This window comes from Salvelinus fontinalis, chromosome 20, assembly GCF_029448725.1.
Source record: "Salvelinus fontinalis isolate EN_2023a chromosome 20, ASM2944872v1, whole genome shotgun sequence".
NCBI lineage: Eukaryota > Metazoa > Chordata > Actinopteri > Salmoniformes > Salmonidae > Salvelinus > Salvelinus fontinalis.
The window spans coordinates 6,407,655-6,426,148 of record NC_074684.1 but is presented as its reverse complement, the minus strand read 5'-3'; the positions used below and the strand labels follow the sequence as shown (position 1 = coordinate 6,426,148).

Genomic DNA, 18,494 nt, shown 5'->3' with positions numbered 1-18,494 from the left:
GATGTGTGCGTGCGTGTTGGCGTGCGTGCGTGCGTCTAGTGTACGTGCGTGCATGTGTGTGTGAGCCCGCAGATGAATGGCAAGTTGTCATGGACAGTGAGGTATCGACTTCCCCTCCCTACAATGCAAACAGCAATGGTCTGCCGATCAACACACATGAGCGCGTTTCTTACAATATAGCATAGCTGCCTAGGCTATGGAGTAAGGGAATATTATGTTAGGAGTGCTCAAGCCACCAACAGTAGGCTATAAACATCCACAAATACAAATGCAATGGTTTATTTGAGAGAACAGTAAATGTTCATGTTTGAGTAAGTAGAGCCCTCTCTAACTGGTCTTCTTCCTGAGACCATAGATAGCAGTAAGAGAAATGGACACATATTGTGTCTTTGTCAGTCAAATTATATAAATAGGCAAGACAGGAGGAGAATAGCAGGTGCATCTCTTCATAAATGTTCACAGGCTGCGTGGTGCTCAGCCACAAAAATAATCCGTTAGCAAAAACTGGACAGAAGTAAAGCTCGGCAAAGCAAAATGCCTGGATACAGCCCTTAGCTGTGGTACCGTGCATTCGGGAAGTATTCAGAACCCTTGACCTTTCCCACATTTCGTTACCTTACAGCCTTATTCTAAAATGGATTCAATTGTTTTTTCCCCCTCAACAACCTACACACAATACCCCATAATGACAAAGCAAAGACAGGTTTTTAGAAATGTTTGCAAATTTATTAAACTTAATAAACTGAAATATCACATTTAGGTAAGTATTCAGACCCTTTACTCAGTACTTTGTTGAAGCACCTTTGGCAGCGATTAGAGCCTCTAGTCTTCTTGGGTATGACACTACAAACTTGGCACACCTGTATTTGGAGAGTTTCTCACATCTTTCTCTGTAGATCCTCTCAAGCTCTGTCAGGTTGGATGGGGAGCGTCGCTGCACAGCTATTTTCAGGTCTCTCCGGAGATGTTCGATCTGGTTCAAGTCCAGGTTCTGGCTGGGCTACTCAATGACATTCAAAGACTTGTCCCGAAGACACTCCTGCGTTGTCTTGGCTGTGTGCTTAGGGTCGTTGTCCTGTTGGAAGGTGAACCTTTGCCCCAGTCTCAGATCCTGAGCGATCTGGAACAGGTTTTCATCAAGGAGCTCTCTGTACTTTGCTCAATTCATCTTTCCCTCAATCCTGACTAGTCTCTCAGTCCCTGCCACTGAAAAACATCACCACAGCATGATGCTGCCACCACTATGCTTCGCCGTAGGGGTGACGCTTGGCATTCAGGCCAAAGAGTTGAATCTTGGTTTCATCAGACCAGAGAATTTTGTTTCTCATGGTCTGAGAGTCCTTTAGGTACCTTTTGGCAAACTCCAAGCGAGCTGTCATGTGCCTTTTACTGAGGAGTGGCTCATGGCTTAGTTTTTGCACTGTCAACTGTGGAACCTTATATAGACAGGTGTGTGCCTTTCCAAATCATGTCCAATCAATTGAATTTACCACAGGTGGACACCAATCAAGTTGTGGAAACATCTCAAGGATGATCAATGGAAACAGGATGCACCTGAGCTCAATTTTGAGTCTCACAGCAAAGGGTCTGAATACTTATGTATTTTGTGTAGATTGATAGATTCATTTAATACATTTTAGAATAACGTAACAAAATGTGGAAGAATCAAGGGGTCTGAATGCTTTCCGAATGCACATGGCCATGTACCACAAACCCAAAAGGTGCCTTATTTTATTATAAACTAGTTACCAACATAATTAGAACAGTACACAAGTATTTTTGTGTCATACCCGTTGTATATTTAATCAATCAGGCCAAAGAGGGTGTGGTATATGGCCAATATACCACTGCTAAGTCTGTTCTTATGCACAACGCAACGTGAAGTGCCTGGACACAGCCCTTAGCCGTGGTATATTGGCCATGTATCACAAACGCCCAAGGTGCCTTATTGCTATTATAAACTGGTTACCGACGTAATTAGAATCTCTAAAAGTAGTCAGTTGAATTGTGTCCCATTACCTTAACCTTACCAGGGGTGAGCTGGATGCCACACACTTAGGATGACTGAGCTGCCCTGTGCCAGTAGGACTGATTCACTCGACAGTGGCAATAGTGTGGCCCTAGCAGGGTTACTTCTGTACACTTTGATGAAATCAAAACTCTATGGAATGTCTTGGAGTGGTATAACACAAAGATAATAGTGGTCTTCAAATGGCTGACAAATTGTCTAAGTGGCAGGAAACGACTGCCCAGTCACGTGACTGATTCCAGTGATAATGGTCCTTCAGCGTGATGTTCTGATAACACACGTGCACACAAGTGGTTCCGCAGATCTCACTGGCCATAGCAGGAAGTGCTGCTTGTCGTTATACACAGCAGTCTATCATAACCCTATACAATCATGCACGCACACACATACACAGACACACAGTCATTGTTCCTCTCCCGTAAATTCTCTCCATTTGACTGTCCTAGTGTGATTCATTAAAAACCTATTTATCTGACACCTCTTGTCCACGCAGCAGATGGACAGACGGCAGTCGGTATTCCTTGGAGTTTGGACTCTATGTGTGTATATGTGTGTGTGTGTGTGTGTGCGTGTTTGGACTGGAGGGAACGGGGAGGCATCAGTGTTTACATAACCTCTGGAATCATATTAAAAACCATGACCCACCCCTTCTGCCTCTAGCCCAGCTTAGCCCAGCGCAGCACTGGGTTAATTAGCTGTCTCCGTGGTCCCTGGAATGTTTCGGAGGTTTCTGGGTGTGTGTGTGTGTGTGTGTGTACATTACCTGCATGGTCTACCTCTGAATTTGAATCACAATACATGGATGTTGTCATAGCCGTGTGAGGTATGGGTGCTGAGGGTGCAGCCCCTGATAAATCGATAAATAAAAAGTGATCAAAAATAGAACTATAATTCCCTTTTTATATCTGCAGAATTAGGGAACTAGGCCTTTATAACTCCTGTATGAGCGGAGAAAAATACTCCTCTGCACCCGCGTAATTACTAGTGTAGGCTGGTGGGAGGAGCTATAGGAGGACGGGCTCATTGTGATGGCTGGAATGGAATCAATGGAACGGAGTTAAACATGGTTTCCATATGTTTGATGTGTTCGATACCGTTCCATTAATTCCATTCCAGCCATTACAATGAGCCCGTCCTCCTATAGCTCCTCCCACCAGCCTCCACTGGTAATTACAGTGCAGTATGCTACACGAACGCAGATGTTTGTTTGTTTATTTGGATTCCCATTCGCTTTTCCAGAAGCAGCAGCTACTCTTCCTGGGGTCCCCAAAAAAACACAAAACATGACAAGTAACAAAACACTGGTACGCTGAAAGACGAGGGAAGTCGCAGACATTTTAAATACAACAATACAACAACAAAAAGAATACAAACAATATAACTGCAAAAATAATGTGTATGTTATTGTGTGTCTGTGTTAGTGATGCATGGGTTGATTTATAACCCTCAGTCCCCGCGGGCGGGTTTAGGGTCATTAAGTATTTTGTGGATGAAGGATGGGTGGGTGGCCGGCAGGTTGAATAAAGAGAAAACAGTACACCGAAAAACCCACAAATGTATCATTCTTGTGCAATTTATGTCTATAGCCTATATTGTGGTTTTTCTTTCATTATTTTTTGTCTATCTGGCATTAGTGCATAAGCTTAAGCTTTAGGGTCTAAACTGTTCGCGTGCCAAATAGCCTACACGCCAATCGCCAAATGCTTTTGGGAACGGGCAGAAAGAATAAGGTCAATGTCGAAGTTTAATTCAATAAGAGAACAGATGCGAAATGAAGAGTTGAAAATAGAGAGAAGGGTGGGCCAGGAAAGTATTGTTTGGGAAAGATTTGGTGAAGTGGTAAAAGATGATGATAGCAGTGCCGGCGATGTTATGTGTGATGATTATGAGGCGCTGTACAAATTTAACAGTCACAAGACGGGGATTTCAAATAGGCCTATGGCACGCCAAGGGAACTGTAGCCTACTGTTCAGATGGGTTAGATAGAAACTGAAGTTTGGACACTAACTGTAGGCCTAAAACCTCTCACATATCCTTAATATTAACTCCTGCAGAATTAAGCATTTCTTGCAGTGAAATGATACACCAAATGTAAATATTGCATCGGGAACAGGAGTGGAGAAATAGGGTTGAATTCGTTCGGCAAATTCTGAGAATGTTGTCTGCGCAGTTAGGGACCATCTGTAAAGGTGCGGCATCATAAAAGCTGATTGTATTTCAAACACAGAAAATATCATTTTCACAGCCTTCTATTTCCTTGCAACTGGTCAAACTGATGTCATTTGGACATTTTGCACAGAAGATTTTTCCAGTTTTTTTTTTTCTTCTATTTTCTCCACAGTCCCTAAACGTCTTTACTCCTCGAAAAGAAGCAGAGATGACAGAGAAAACTAGATTGAAGCATTCATTTCATTCTATCGATTTCTAACACTATTCTCCTAGGGCAACATATAATGACAGAAGAGAAGCTGCGTGTATCTACACTGAACAAATGTATTAAACGCAACATGTAAAGTGTTGGTCCCATGTTTCGTGAGCTGAAATATGAGATCGAATAAATGTTTCATATGCACAAAAAAGCTTATTTCTGTAAAATGTTCTGCACAAATGTGTTTACATCCCTGTTAGTGAGCATTTCTCCTTTGCCAAGTTAATCCATCCACCTAAGAGGTGTGGTATATCAAAAAGCTGAATAAACAGCATGATCATTACACAAGTGCACCTCGGCTGGGGACAATAAAAGGCCACTCTAAAATGTGCAGCTTTATCACACAACCTCCAACATTGTTTTAGAGAATTTGTATGTCCAACTGGTACAGTATGTCCAACCGGCCTTACAACCGCAGACCACGTGTAGCCACGCCAGCCCAGGACATCAAGCTTCTTCACCACCGGGACTGTCTGAGACCAGCCACCCGGACAGCTGATGAAACTGTTGGTTTGCACAACCAAAGAATTTCTGCACAACTTTTAAGAAATTGTCTCATGGAAGCTCATCTGCAAACTCATCGTCCTCACCAGGGTCTTGACCTGACTGCAGTTCAGCGTCATAACCAACTTCAGTGGGCAAATGCTCACCTTCGATGGCCACTGGCACACTGGAGAAGTGTGCTCTTCACGGATGGATCCCGGTTTCAACTGTCCCGGGCAGATGGCAGACAGCCTGTATGGCATAGTGTGGGCGAACGGTTTGCTGATCTCAATGTTGTGAACAGAGTGCCCCATGGTGGGTTATGGTAGGTGCAGGCATAAGCTATGGACAACACACACAATTGCATTTTATCATTGGCAATTTTAATGCACAGAGATACCGCGACGAGATCCTGAGGCCCATTGTCATGCCATTCATCTGCCACCATCACCTCATGTTTCAGCATGATAATGCACGGCCCCGTGTCTCAAGGATCTTTAGACAATTCCTGGAAGCTGAAAATGTCCCAGTTCTTCCATGGCCTGCACACTCACCAGATTGAGCACGTTTGGGATGCTCTGGATCGACGTGTACGACAGTATGTTCCAGTTTACTTAAGTACTTTACACCACTATATAATACTGTGCGTTGCCGTGAATTCGAATTGGACTTGGGGACTGTGAAGAGACCCCTGGTGGGATGTCTTGTGGGGTACGTATGGGTGTCTGAGCGGAAGTTATTTGATTATGCAGATCATTTGGAATTTCCAGTTAAGCAGTTAACCTCTTACAGACCACAGTAGTCACATTCTTGGAAGTCCATTGTCTGCCATTTCAGTACCCACACACAACACACACACACGTACGCACAGACAGATACACACACACTACCTCTTCAGTATGTAGCCACATACTTCACGTAATAGTACATAATCCGCTGAGTGTACAAAACATTAGAAACACCTGCTCTTTCCATTACTTATACTGACCAGGTGAATCCAGGTGAAAGCTATGATCCCTTATTGATGTCACTTGTTAAATTGACTTCAATCAGTGTAGATGAAGGGGAGGAGACAGGTTAAAGAAGGATTTTTAAGCCGTGAGACAATAGAGGCATGGATTGTGTGTGTGTGCCATTGAGAGGGTGAATGGGAAAGACAAAATATTTAAGTGCCTTTGAACGGGGTATGGTAGTAGGTGCCAGGCGCACCGGTTTGTGTCGAGAACTGCAAAGCTGCTGGGTTTTTCACGCTCAACAGTTTCCCGCGTGTGTCAAGACTGAACCACCCAAAGGGCATCCAGTCAACTTGACACAAAAGTGTGGTACACTCAGTGTGACCCTGACTTAGTGGATGTTCTTGGAAAAGATTCAGAACAATAACAGGAGCCTAGTAAGGGGACAGTGGAGGAAGCAAAGCTGTAAGCAGCACAGTGAACCTGCTTTACCTGCATAGGAGGAAAAACATCCATCATAGTATTACTGGGAACTACAAATGAACAAAGACAAGTGTTCACTTCAGCAATGTACAATAGCCACATTTATTAATCACAAGCAGATTCCCTTTGCACTTCTATACTATGATCATCATCGTTATCGTCTCAATGTTTTTCCTTTACGTCATACACACATTTACAACAACAAAAATGCATGCACTTAGGTTGATGAATAGAAACAAGTGGTTCAAGACAAAATAAAAATGCATGTCTAGCATTATTGTCTTTTTAAAAGGAGCCACTTCTCAAAATACTCTTCATCATCGCAAGTGTTTTTTACTCAGTAGTGGCACCGTGCTTAAAGTGCACACAGTCGATCCAATAACGGACAGCTTCGTATAATACAATGGCAACGTACACAAAGATGCATTTCACACATTCGACATCAAAACAAGGCCAACCTACTCAAAAAGGCACAGGACTCTCACATCAATAAGAACCGTATTCTATAGAAACCAAGTTATACTTGTTTACACTTTATAACGTGATCCTTCACTTTCAAACGGATTCAAGTTAATCAATTGAAATAAGTATTCCGACAGCAGACGTGACACATCAAAGTGGTGTATGTATGGCCCTGTACAGGTTGGAAAGTCCTAAACTTTGTCCCGGGTCTTTGACTGACAGTTTAGTTTGGTATGATGTCACATATCAAAGGATGAATGGACCAATAGTGTATGAGCTTCTGTTAGGGGCGGTGCTCTCAATATTTTACGTGGACATGAAATGACCAAAGGTTTGGCTTTAGAAATAGTTCAAATCTACCATGTTGCAAACATTATCTGTGGTGACTGTCTTGGGCAGTAAGTACTTACATTTATATTGCCAAAGGAAAACCATTGAATAAACATTTGGGACATGTATTGATCATAAAACTATGTTTAGGGTATAAATGCTGTAAAGGCCTGGGACATCATTGTAGTGTCTTATGTTAATGGTTCAAGTGTGTGTGTGTGTGTGTGTCAACAATTTCAGTCTTTGGTAAGGGGCAGTGATATAGTCTTTTTTTCATTTTATCTCATACCAACACAAGTAGCTCATCACTAGTACTGTTCAAACAATGTCATCTCATCAATTGTTACATATTTACAGTTTCAGTTTGATTTCAAATCATTAGGGTCGGGTTAGTGATCTGCTGTACAAGAGGACAGAGAAATGTACATTTTACATTTACGTTACATCTTTTCTGCTACAGTAACATTTACAATAGTTCAACAGCATGCAGATACATGATTTACTCTCCCTCATCACCCTCCCTCCATCCCTCATCACCCTCCCTCCATCCCTCATCACCCTCCCTCCATCCCTCATCACCCTTCCTCCATCCCTCCTTCCATCCCTCATCACCCTCCCTCCATCCCTCATCACCCTCCCATCCATTTCGCCTCTCTCCGCACCCCCCACCCCTCCACGGCACCCCCCACCATAAACAATCTAAACGCTAACGTGTCAAAAACATTACAAAAATGAAAAAAATAAAACTATAAAATAAGTACGTCTCGGCCAGGCCAATATTATATCTTACAAAGCAAAATAGGACAACAATAGTATTAAAACAAGGTAGCAGCAACAGAGTAGACTTACTTTTGTGAGGACAAAATAAAACCACCAAGCCTCCAGTGCTTGGTGGCTACAAAAGAATAGAAGAGTTAGCTCTGTAGAAAGCCTTCGGTGCAAAATATACAAGAGGAGCCATTCGTACTTTTCAATAAAGAAAATAAAGGCTGTGTCCACAGTGGTTGGACAGGAAGTTGAAATTGACTTGCTATGCCTGGACTTTATTTGGGGCTTGCAATGTAATCACGTTACATTGCAGTGCCATTGTAGGTTACAAATTCAACATTGCCTCGGTCTTAACCAATGTCATATTAATGCTACTCGTAATCATTCTCTAAGTGCACGGTGAAATCAAAACATTGGCACCACTGACTGACCTACACTATAGTCAGCATTGTGAGAACGTCATCTAACACCTAATACGTTGTCTTGTCTAAAAAGTAGGAACACATTTAAAAACATTTTTTCAAAAAAGGAAATGATTCTGTCTGTGCAATGGTTCAAGTATGTAACTTAGTTTCTGCGCATAGTTAGTGGCGAGTCACACATACACGTATCCGGTGGTTGCACCGCTCCGAAGCAAAACAACAACACACACATACAAATACAAAACAAGTATTTACATATCTGATTAGAACAACAGAGTAGGTACTCCCTATTACTGGTCCAGGGTCAGATATTGTTTAACCCCCCTACTGGTTCAGGTTAGGAGTGAGCGCAGGGTAATCTGTCCCTAGAATGGCAATTTTCACCTCGAGCCAGAACGACCACCCAGAACTGTCCAATTCAGAGGAAGGGGAGGGTTTAGTCTCTAATGATGTTTCGTCTCTAAAGCCTATTCCCTATATAGTGCACTACTTTTGGACAGTCTTATATGAGGCTCCTGCCAAAAGTACTGCACTATATAGGGAAAAGGGGGTCATTTCAGATTTTGTCTTAAAGGGGTGTGTCAAACACTCTTTCCGACGAGTCTTCTGTGTCGTCCTCTGACTGTGACGCTTTGTGGTTGAGCCTCTCGGTCGTCGAGGAGACAGACAGGTTGCCATGGGTACTGTCGTCGCTAAGCTTGGCCTTGCTGCTGTCCTGGACAAACTCCTGGATCTCTAGGGGCAACCGTCTGAACTTGTCCTGGTACTCCTGGTCCAGCTCGGTCTGCAGCTATTGGGAGAGAAGAGAACAAAGTGTGGTTCTACAACAGAACCAAATAGAACCACAGAACAAACCGTAGCAAGAGAACTACAGCTACAAAGAGAACTGGTCCTAGTCCACCTCTCTGCAGCTATAGGAAGAAGAGAGGACAGAGAATGGCTCTATAAGCAGCAATAGGGAGGACAAACGGTATGGGTCTACAGAACCAACAGAGTGGGCCTACATCATTATATACTGAACTTGTCCTTGTTACCCCATGTACTCTGCAACTAAAGAGGAGAAAAGAATATGCTGTCACTGACTAGTGATGACTGGTATGGACCAGCTGAGTCGATGTTACCGGTCAACAGGTTCTCTTCAGTTACATTTCCTCTACCTCAATTAGTAATAAAGTTACTGAGCTCCCTGCCTTCTGACAGACAGACGGAGTGTCAGAGAGAGAGAGAGAGAGTGATACAGTCTGTTTTCTCCCAGGCATAGCCGCCGCTAATGATTACAGATGACAGGATTGTATTCATTCTGATCCAATAATTGCTTTAATGCTGATTTCTCTGTTTAACTACCCTGCTGTGTCCCAGGGGAGGGCCATAATTAAAGGAGAGCAGCAAAGATGAACCACATCACAATCTAAGAGCCTAAGAAAACAGCCCAACCCCTGCTCAGGTAATTCTCCCCATTCCCACTATTTCAGAGAGTTATCATCGTACTGCTACAGACATCCATATTCACAAGGGTATTGTTAGTGATCATATGTTAGCTCTGTTACAGTTAGCCCAATTCGGAAGCCCACTGTGGTAAGTTTGTCCAGTGCCTTTTTTTTCCCAAATACCACAAATATGGAAACTGCATAGACGGCTTGGGGTGTCAACGTACAGAACGAAGTTTGATGTTAAACATGGACCTTCTTTATATGTGGGTGCATGACACGAGCTCGGATATTATGGTCCTCACAGAGACTTGGCTAAATGGCTCGATCCTGGATAAGGACATTGACATTGCTGATAACAGACTGAAAAGAAATTGGGAGAGATGGCTATGTATGTGAAATCAACTCGTGGCTTCACGTTCTCTAAATATCACTATCCCCACAAGACATGTGTCCATAAACCAAAATACACATTTATCTGGGATTTACCACCTGACTCTGTAGCTGATTGGCAGATTGTCAGGCAATTAAGAAACAGATGCACTTCCTCAATCAAGAAAGCTACATCTCAGACTCTGCTGGTGATCCGTCTCAATTTTGGAGAACAGTTAACGCACAGAAGAGAGGAAATTCCTTTCCTGCATAAGCAAGTTGTGTCAGACTGACATTACGGAGAAAAATGAGATAAATAATGTTTTTATCTCGGCAGGCTATATTATTTGAAAGAAATAGTGGTTTCATTGACCCTGGCGAGATAGTCGACTGCCTGCCCCTCTTATAGCCTCCAGTTGGCTCTATGGAAGTTCCGTCAACTTCTAGTGAATCTTTGTTTTCTTTTCAACAACTTTCTACCTGTGATGTTAAAAAAATCCACTGGGGCTGATTTGCTTGATCCTTTCTTGCTGCAGCTTTCTGCTCATCTGATTACAGAATCTTTAACACATTTAAGGGTGCACTATGCAGAAATCGCTCCGCCATTTTCTGGTTGCCAAAATCCTAATAGTTCGCCTACTTTCAGTTTATGTGACAAAACAAGCAAGTATAGTGTAGAGAATCATTGTACCATCTAAACCGCTGTGAAATATATTTTCCATAACCAAAAATATTGTATTTTCAGCTTTTTGAAGCTGGTGTAGAAAACCTAAAGTAAAAGACGCAAAAATGAAACTTAAGAACGGGAACCATAGAAATAGAGCACATAGAACATATAATAGAAATAGAAATACCACTTCTTAGACTTGCTTTCAACGAGAATGACAGATCTTTAACTAATATTTCTATGTCACATATTGCAGCTTTAACCTTACAATTATTTCTGGTACCATCCCGAGGGTCTGGAAGGCAGCCAATATACTTCCCCTTCACAATGTTGGTGACCCGTGTGACCTAAATAATCATCGCCCCATTTCCAAACTCTCTTGCCTACTCGAACTTAGATCCTTTTAAAACTACGAAATGTATTCTATATGTACACCAGTCAGGATTCAGACAAGGTCATCGCACCATCTTTGCTGCTTCTTTGGTTGGATATTATGTTCTTAAAGGCCCAGTGCCGTCAAAAGCATAATTTCCCTGTGTTTTATATACACTATATGACCAAAAGTATATGGACACCAACTCGTCGAACATCTCATTCCAAAATCATGGGCATTAATATGGAGTTGGTCCCCACTTTTCATCTGGGAAGGCTTTCCACTAGTGGTTGGAACATTGCTGCAGGGACTTACTTCCATTCAGCCACAAGAGCATTATTAAGGTCGGGCACTGATGTTGGACGATTAAGCCTGGCTCGCTGTCGGCATTCCAATTCATCCCAAATGTATTCAATGGGGTTGAGGTCGGGGCTCTGTGCAGGCCAGTCAAGTTCGTCCACACCGATCTCGACAAACCATTCCTGTATGGACCTCGCTTTGTGCACGGAGGCATTATCATGCTAAAACAGGAAAGGGCCTTCCCCAAACTATTGCCACAAAGTTGGAAGCACAGAATCGGGTAAAATGTCATTCTATGCTGTAGCATTAAGATTTCCCTTCACTGGAACTAAGGGGCCCGAACCATAAAAAACAGCCCCAGACCATTATTCCCCCTCCACCGAACTTTACAGTTGGCACTATGCATTGGGACAGGTAGCTTTCTACTTGCATCGGCTAAACCCAGATTCGTCCGTCGGACTGCCAGATGGTGAAGTGTGACTCATCACTCCAGAGAAAGCGTTTCCAGCCAACGCATTGCATTGCGCATGGTGAGCTTAGGCTTGTGTATGGCAGTTCTTGTGCTGACGTTGCTTCCAGAGGCAGTTTGGAACTCGGAGTGAAGGTTGCAACCAAGGACAGGCGATTTTTACACGATACGCGCTTCAGCACTCGCCGGTCCCGTTCTGTGAGCTTGTGTGGCCTACCACTTCACGGCATAGCCGTTGTTGCTCCTAGACATTTTCACTTCACAATAACAGCACTTACAGTTGATCGGGGCAGCTCTAGTGGGGCAGAAATTTGTCAAACTGACTTGTTGGAAAGGTGGCATCCTATGACGGTGCCACGTTGAAAGTCACTGAGCTCTTCAGTAAGGCCATTCTACTGCCAATGTTTGTCTATGAAGAGTGCATGGCTGTGTGCTCGATTTTATACACCTGTCGACAACGGGTGTGACTGAAATAGCAGGAAATAGCAGAAACCACTAATTTGAAGGGGTATCCACATACTGGGGGAAGCATTGGAGTCATCATGATGCAGTATCGCTGTGGATCGCTTTCAACACTTTGTAAAGTCCATGCCACCTTAGAAAGGTGTTCCTATTGTTTGGTATACTCAGTGTATTTGTTAGTCATTTTGAAGCTGCAAAAGTTGTCTACTCTAATGTTGAGGTGATTCTTTGTCTCATGTATTTAATTCATGACTATCGACCTATATTAAGATTCATATCTAAGAGCCATCCGAGCCATGTGCTAATGATCATATATTTAGATTCAACTAACTGTTGTAGTTTTTGGTTCCTTGACATTTAAAATTTTGTTTTCAAATGACTTCAAATACCTTCAAATATTATTTGGTTTTCTAAAAGAGGTATTCAATATCAAATAAAAAAATTGTTGCCTTTTAGTTTAAACTACCTTGAGTATTTGAAAAGTTGGTCTTCTGTTCAGTACATATCATTACACGGCCCTCCTTGAAGTCTCGTCGATCGATTCGTTGATCTTTTTGTCTGTAGAGCCTTCTGGCATAAACTTCTGCCATACCTTACCCTTATTGTTAACCTTCAGAAGTATGTTACCAGACCGGACTCAGGGATGTCTTACTCTAGAGAGCCCTTCAATGTCCACTGAGATAGGTAACTCTGCTTCAAGTTTTTTATGCGCCTCTCATGTGGAATGATCTCCTTAAAGTTGGCGAATTTAGTGCTTGTAGTGCAATTCAGGCAGGATGCTCGAGAACCTTTTTACTGAGTGTGTTTGCTTTTCGTGTATTGCGTTTGCTTTTCGTGTATTGTGTTTGCTTTTCGTGTATTGTGTTTGCTTTTCGTGTATGGTGTAATTGATGTGTATATAGATATGTACAGTACGATTGTTGTTTATTGATGTGTTGTTTATGGATGCTTTTGACAGGTCTTCAATGTAAATACAAATGTGTTCTTAATTAGCTTACCTGTATAAGTAAAGGTAAATATGTTTAAAAGGGCCATGTCAGAATCTAAGCGCTCAACTGAGGCTCGTCAGCATTACATGAGATCGGGGGGAAAAAGGTTTGAATAACTCTGATCTCACAGCGGTGGACTCGCGCCAAAAAAAAATAGATTTTTGTAGGATTACTTACTCATCAAACAACCCTACGATTAATGTATCGCCAAATGACTTGTGGGCTAATGGTCAGGACTATGGCTGTCTTTGTGGGTAATACACCTTTTATACACAATCAAACTATAGTGGAGTGATCCAATATTAATTAACCTCAGTCCCACTCCAATCCAAGGAGTCCTTCTTGAGAGTGGGGCTATTCAAATCCAAAAAATGTGTGTACAGAGAAGCCTCCAGGTGTTAAGAGACACTTGTGTGAGACACAGGCAGGGACGGATGAAGACTATCCCACTGGAGGACAGGGGAGAGGAGGAGAGAGGGATGAAGACTGTCCCACTGGAGGACAGGGGAGAGGAGGAGAGAGGGATGAAGACTGTCCCACTGGAGGACAGGGGAGAGGAGGAGAGAGGGATGAAGACTGTCCCACTGGAGGACAGGGGAGAGGAGGAGAGAGGGATGAAGACTGTCCCACTGGAGGACAGGGGAGAGGAGGAGAGAGGGATGAAGACTGTCCCACTGGAGGACAGGGGAGAGGAGGAGAGAGGGATGAAGACTGTCCCACTGGAGGACAGGGGAGAGGAGGAGAGAGGGATGAAGACTGTCCCACTGGAGGACAGGGGAGAGGAGGAGAGAGGGATGAAGACTGTCCCACTGGAGGACAGGGGAGAGGAGGAGAGAGGGATGAAGACTGTCCCACTGGAGGACAGGGGAGAGGAGGAGAGAGGGATGAAGACTGTCCCACTTGGAATTGGAGTGAGGAAAGGAGAGAGGGCTATATGGAGGAGAGAGGAACGAAGTCAATCACATAGACTAGAGGACAGGTGAGGTGAGAAAGAGAGGTGATTACCCCTCCACACATCCGCCCATGGACTCTTCAGGACCAAGGAGGACCACTTGACTTCCCCTCCATTAAGTCTCCACCTGATCCAAACAGATTCTGACACATCTTTCTGATTCCACTTCTCCTCACGCAGGACAAGCTGTCCTCAATGACTGACCTGCCTAATGACAGAACCAGCCTCTGTACCATGGAAATAATACATTTAATCATCTGCGTCCTAAATGGCACCCTATTCCCTACATAGAGCACTACATTTGATCAGTCCTAAATGTAGTGGACTGAGTATACCAAACATTAGGAACACTTTGCAATATCAGAACAGCCTCAATGGACTTTACAAGGTGTCGAAAGTGTTCCACCGGGACGCTGGCCCATGTTGACTCCAATGCTTCCCACAGTTGTGTCAACTTGGCTGAATGTCTTTTGGGTGGTGAACCATTCTTGATACACTCGGGAAACTGTTGAGCGCCTACTACCATACCCCGTTTTTTGTCTTGCCCATTCACCCTCTGAATGGCACACGTACACAATCCATGTCTCAATTGTCTCAAGGCTTAAAAATGCTTCTTTAACCTGTCTCCTCCCCTTCATCTACACCGATTGAAGTGGATTTAACAAGTGACATCAATAAGGGATCATAGCTTTCACCTGGATTCACCTGGATGCACCTGGATTCACCTGGTCAGTCTATGTCATGGAAAGAGCAGGTGTTATTGATGTTTCGATGATTTAGTGTATAGGGAAAAGGGAGCAAATTAGGATGCAACCCATATCTTATCATCATGCATCACACATTGGTTAAAAACAAACACACGCTCTACCTACTAGACACATAAATACGTGAAGATGAGATGATTTCATGTAACTTGTGATGTGAAGCTGAAGGCAGTTCTCCATTACCTGGGACAGGGAAGTTCTATTCTAATTAAACTCCCCTTACTCTTTCGCTAACCGAGCTTGAAGTGGTCTCTGGTCTGATTGGACCACCTTTTCTAAGGTGTGTGTGTGTGTCCCATTCTTACGGAGCCTAAGGTGATCTCTTCCCTGAACTGACCACACACCCCAAAGTGACCTTCCAGGAAGAGTGTTTTGCCAGATGGCTAAAGACGCTTCGCTCTGCAGCCCATCTCCTCCCCTCTGCTGACCTACTTATGAAGGGACAGTCTGCCGTGCGAGTGTGAGAGATAGATTGTGTACTGTGTATGTGTGTCTGTGTGTGTGTGTGTGTGTGAGAAAGGGAGCGAGAGTATGTGTGGTTTGCTGTCCCCCTGCAAGCCATAGGCCCTGAGGTCCTTTGATTAAAGCTGTTATCTCTCGCTTAGCTCGGATGGTTTCTAGGTATGTGTTAAAAAAAAGGTGGGGTGGAGCAGGGGGGGTGTGAGGCGAAATGGGGTGGGTGGCCGGAAGTCAATGGTTCATGGGTGTGTGTGTGTACGGGTGCGCGTGTGTGTCGGTTGTGGACAGGGTGTGTGTGTGTCGGATGTGTATCAGGACGAGGTGTGTGGGTTGGGACAGGGTGTGTGTGTGTGTGTGTTGTGTACAGGGTGTGTGTGTCGGTTGGGGACAGGGTGTGTGTGTGTGTGTGTGTGTCGGTTGGGGACAGGGTGTGTGTAAATGTTGGAGACAGGTTGTGTATCAGGACGAGGTGTGTGTGTTGTGTACAGGGTGTGTGTGTGTGTTGTGTACAGGGTGTGTGTGTGTTGTGTACAGGGTGTGACGAACACCACACCTCGTTATCACCTGGGGGAGGAGTGACAGCTGAGGTAATTAAAAGTCACAGGGATGGAGTGATGAGGGAGGAGAGGAGGAGGATGGAAGGACGGAGAGGAGGAGCAGATGGAGCTAGCAGGGTCTCTTTCTCTCGCTTTCTGTCAGTCCCCATTTCTTCTCCCACCCCTCTCAATGCGGCATCTAACACGGTGGAGAGCTGAGCCTCCTCCAACAGCGCTGTCTAATAGAAGGTCTCATCAGGTGTCCGGATCTGACTGCACAACCTCAACCACCCTTCAGAGACCAGCGCAGTGTTTGTGTGTGTGGTTTGCGCTTGGACCCAAACAAGCATTTAAATACGGTACCTCCTCAGAAGACCCATCATCTGTCAAAACACACATACACACACACACTTCTGCCTTTCTTAAAATACTATACTGGATGACTTTCACCATCTGTCCTCATTCTGAGGCGCCATCGAGGGAAGCGGTGTGTGTGTGTGTGTGTGTGTGTGTGTGTGTGTGTGTGTGTCGGAGGGCCTCGGAACTAAATTCGGTTCCAAATGAATGTGTGGCTTCTTGTCACTCTCAGTACTAGAGCTAGTAAGACAGGTTACATAACAGCAGCACTCAACATGTATTACATTGGTGGCGAAGCCTACTCCGGGTCTGCAGGCTTTTACTCCAGCCCTACACACTCAAGGTCCCAGGGAGCAGCTGATTAGTAGAATCAGGTGTGTTAGATTAGGGCTGGAACAAAACCCTGCGGGAGGGGAGCTGTCCAGGAGGATGTTTGGCCACCAGTGATGACATCCAGCATTAAGGATTCAGAATCGACCTGTGTTCCTCAGCCCTGCCGGGTCTCAGCATTACTCTGAGAGCTACTTACGGGCCTGCATCCCAAACGGCAACCCTTTCCCTACATAGTGCACTACTTACGACCAGGGCCCACAGAGTGCACTTAATAAGGAAGAAGGATCCATTTGAAAGCTGCCTGGCAGTCTGCAGGTACTGTAACATGGTTTAGGTACAGCAGAACCCAGTCCATTTTCAACCCTAGCAGTTCCAACCCACTCCTGTGACACATGCCACACTGTGTGTGTCTGTCCCTTCCTGTACTAGATATGTCCAAACACGGTCCAATTGGGCTCTCCATGACCAGGAGGTGAACGAGGGGTCACCACTCTGAAATGTGCGTGCTGGCTGTCTGAGAGTTTGCTTCAGCACCATTTGCATTCTTTCCAGTGGTCCACAGGAGAGGCATAATGAAGGAGAGAGAGAGAGAGATGGGCTTTATGAGTAGGTTATTTGTATGTGTTGGACTTTAGCCAAGATTATTCTTTACAGAGTCAAGTATATTTGTCTAGGACTCAATTATTCCTTGACTAGAGAATGGACAGGTCTCTGCACCCCCCCCCCCCCCCCCCCCCATCCTATTCTTTCTATTCCTCTCTCACTCCCTCTAATGTTTTTTATTCTTTTCTTATAGTAATGCTGATATATAGAGCTGGCTCATTGTGACAACGTGGAACTATTAAATAGTGATGTAGAGGGGAGGGTTTCCAGCAGGACAACAGGAGATGTGAAACCTTTCAAGACACCTTCATTAGTCAACAGACACACACACACGCGCACACATCCTGCCAATTCAGCCTCAGAGGGTGACCACCATGGTTTGAGCTTAAACAGCAGCCCTGTCATCCAACACCACAGGCAGGCAGGAGTGTAACCTGGCACGCAACACACACACATGTGTACTCACACACAAACACACGTGGACACAAAAGTGTGACAAAAGGACTTCGTTTCACTGCATCCGTTTTCCTCTGGGAGTAACAATGTTCCCTGTGGGCAGAGAGTGTGTGTGTGTGTTGTGTACATTATTGATGTGACCCTATGGAGTGGAGAGAGGAGCAGACCAAAGGCAGTGATGAGGGAAGCCATGACCTCCGACAGTCTGAAAGAGAGGGGAGCGGGAGGGAGAGGGAAGGAGGGGAAGAATGAGGAAGAGAAAGAGTGGGATAAAGGGGGAGAGTAGAGAGGGAGGAAGGAATCACTGTTTTCCAGATAAAGGGTCTTTCTCTGTTTTTGTGTCCAGAATCAAGAGCAACAGCCAGATCCATTTGGGCCATAATAAGCCTCTGGACATTTTCTCTCTCATTTTCCCTCTCTCTCATGTCCCCTCAATTGCATTCCCTCTCTCTCATTGTCTCTCTCATTCTCTGTCCCTCTCTCTCTCCATCCGTCTATCCCTCCCTCTCTCTCTCCGTCTATCCCTCCCTCTCTCTCTCCGTCTATCCCTCCCTCTCTCTCTCCGTCTATCCCTCCCTCTCTCGCCGTCTATCCCTCTCTCTCTCTCCGTCTATCCC

At 44.5% G+C, this 18,494-nt stretch overlaps 1 protein-coding gene across 3 annotated transcripts in view; it reads right to left on the bottom strand.

Moving 5' to 3' along the window:
• Positions 1-6,449: 6,449 nt before the first annotated feature.
• LOC129817199 (1-phosphatidylinositol 4,5-bisphosphate phosphodiesterase beta-1-like) overlaps positions 6,450-18,494 on the bottom strand; it is a 217,717-nt gene continuing 205,672 nt past the window's right edge. For 2 of the 3 annotated variants that reach the window (XM_055872201.1, XM_055872203.1), the window contains exon 33: positions 6,450-9,148. In XM_055872201.1, coding sequence (XP_055728176.1) covers positions 8,927-9,148 — 222 coding nt within the window. In that variant the 3' untranslated portion in view covers positions 6,450-8,926. The remainder of the gene's footprint in view (positions 9,149-18,494) is intronic. The other variant, XM_055872202.1, reaches the window with a different exon arrangement.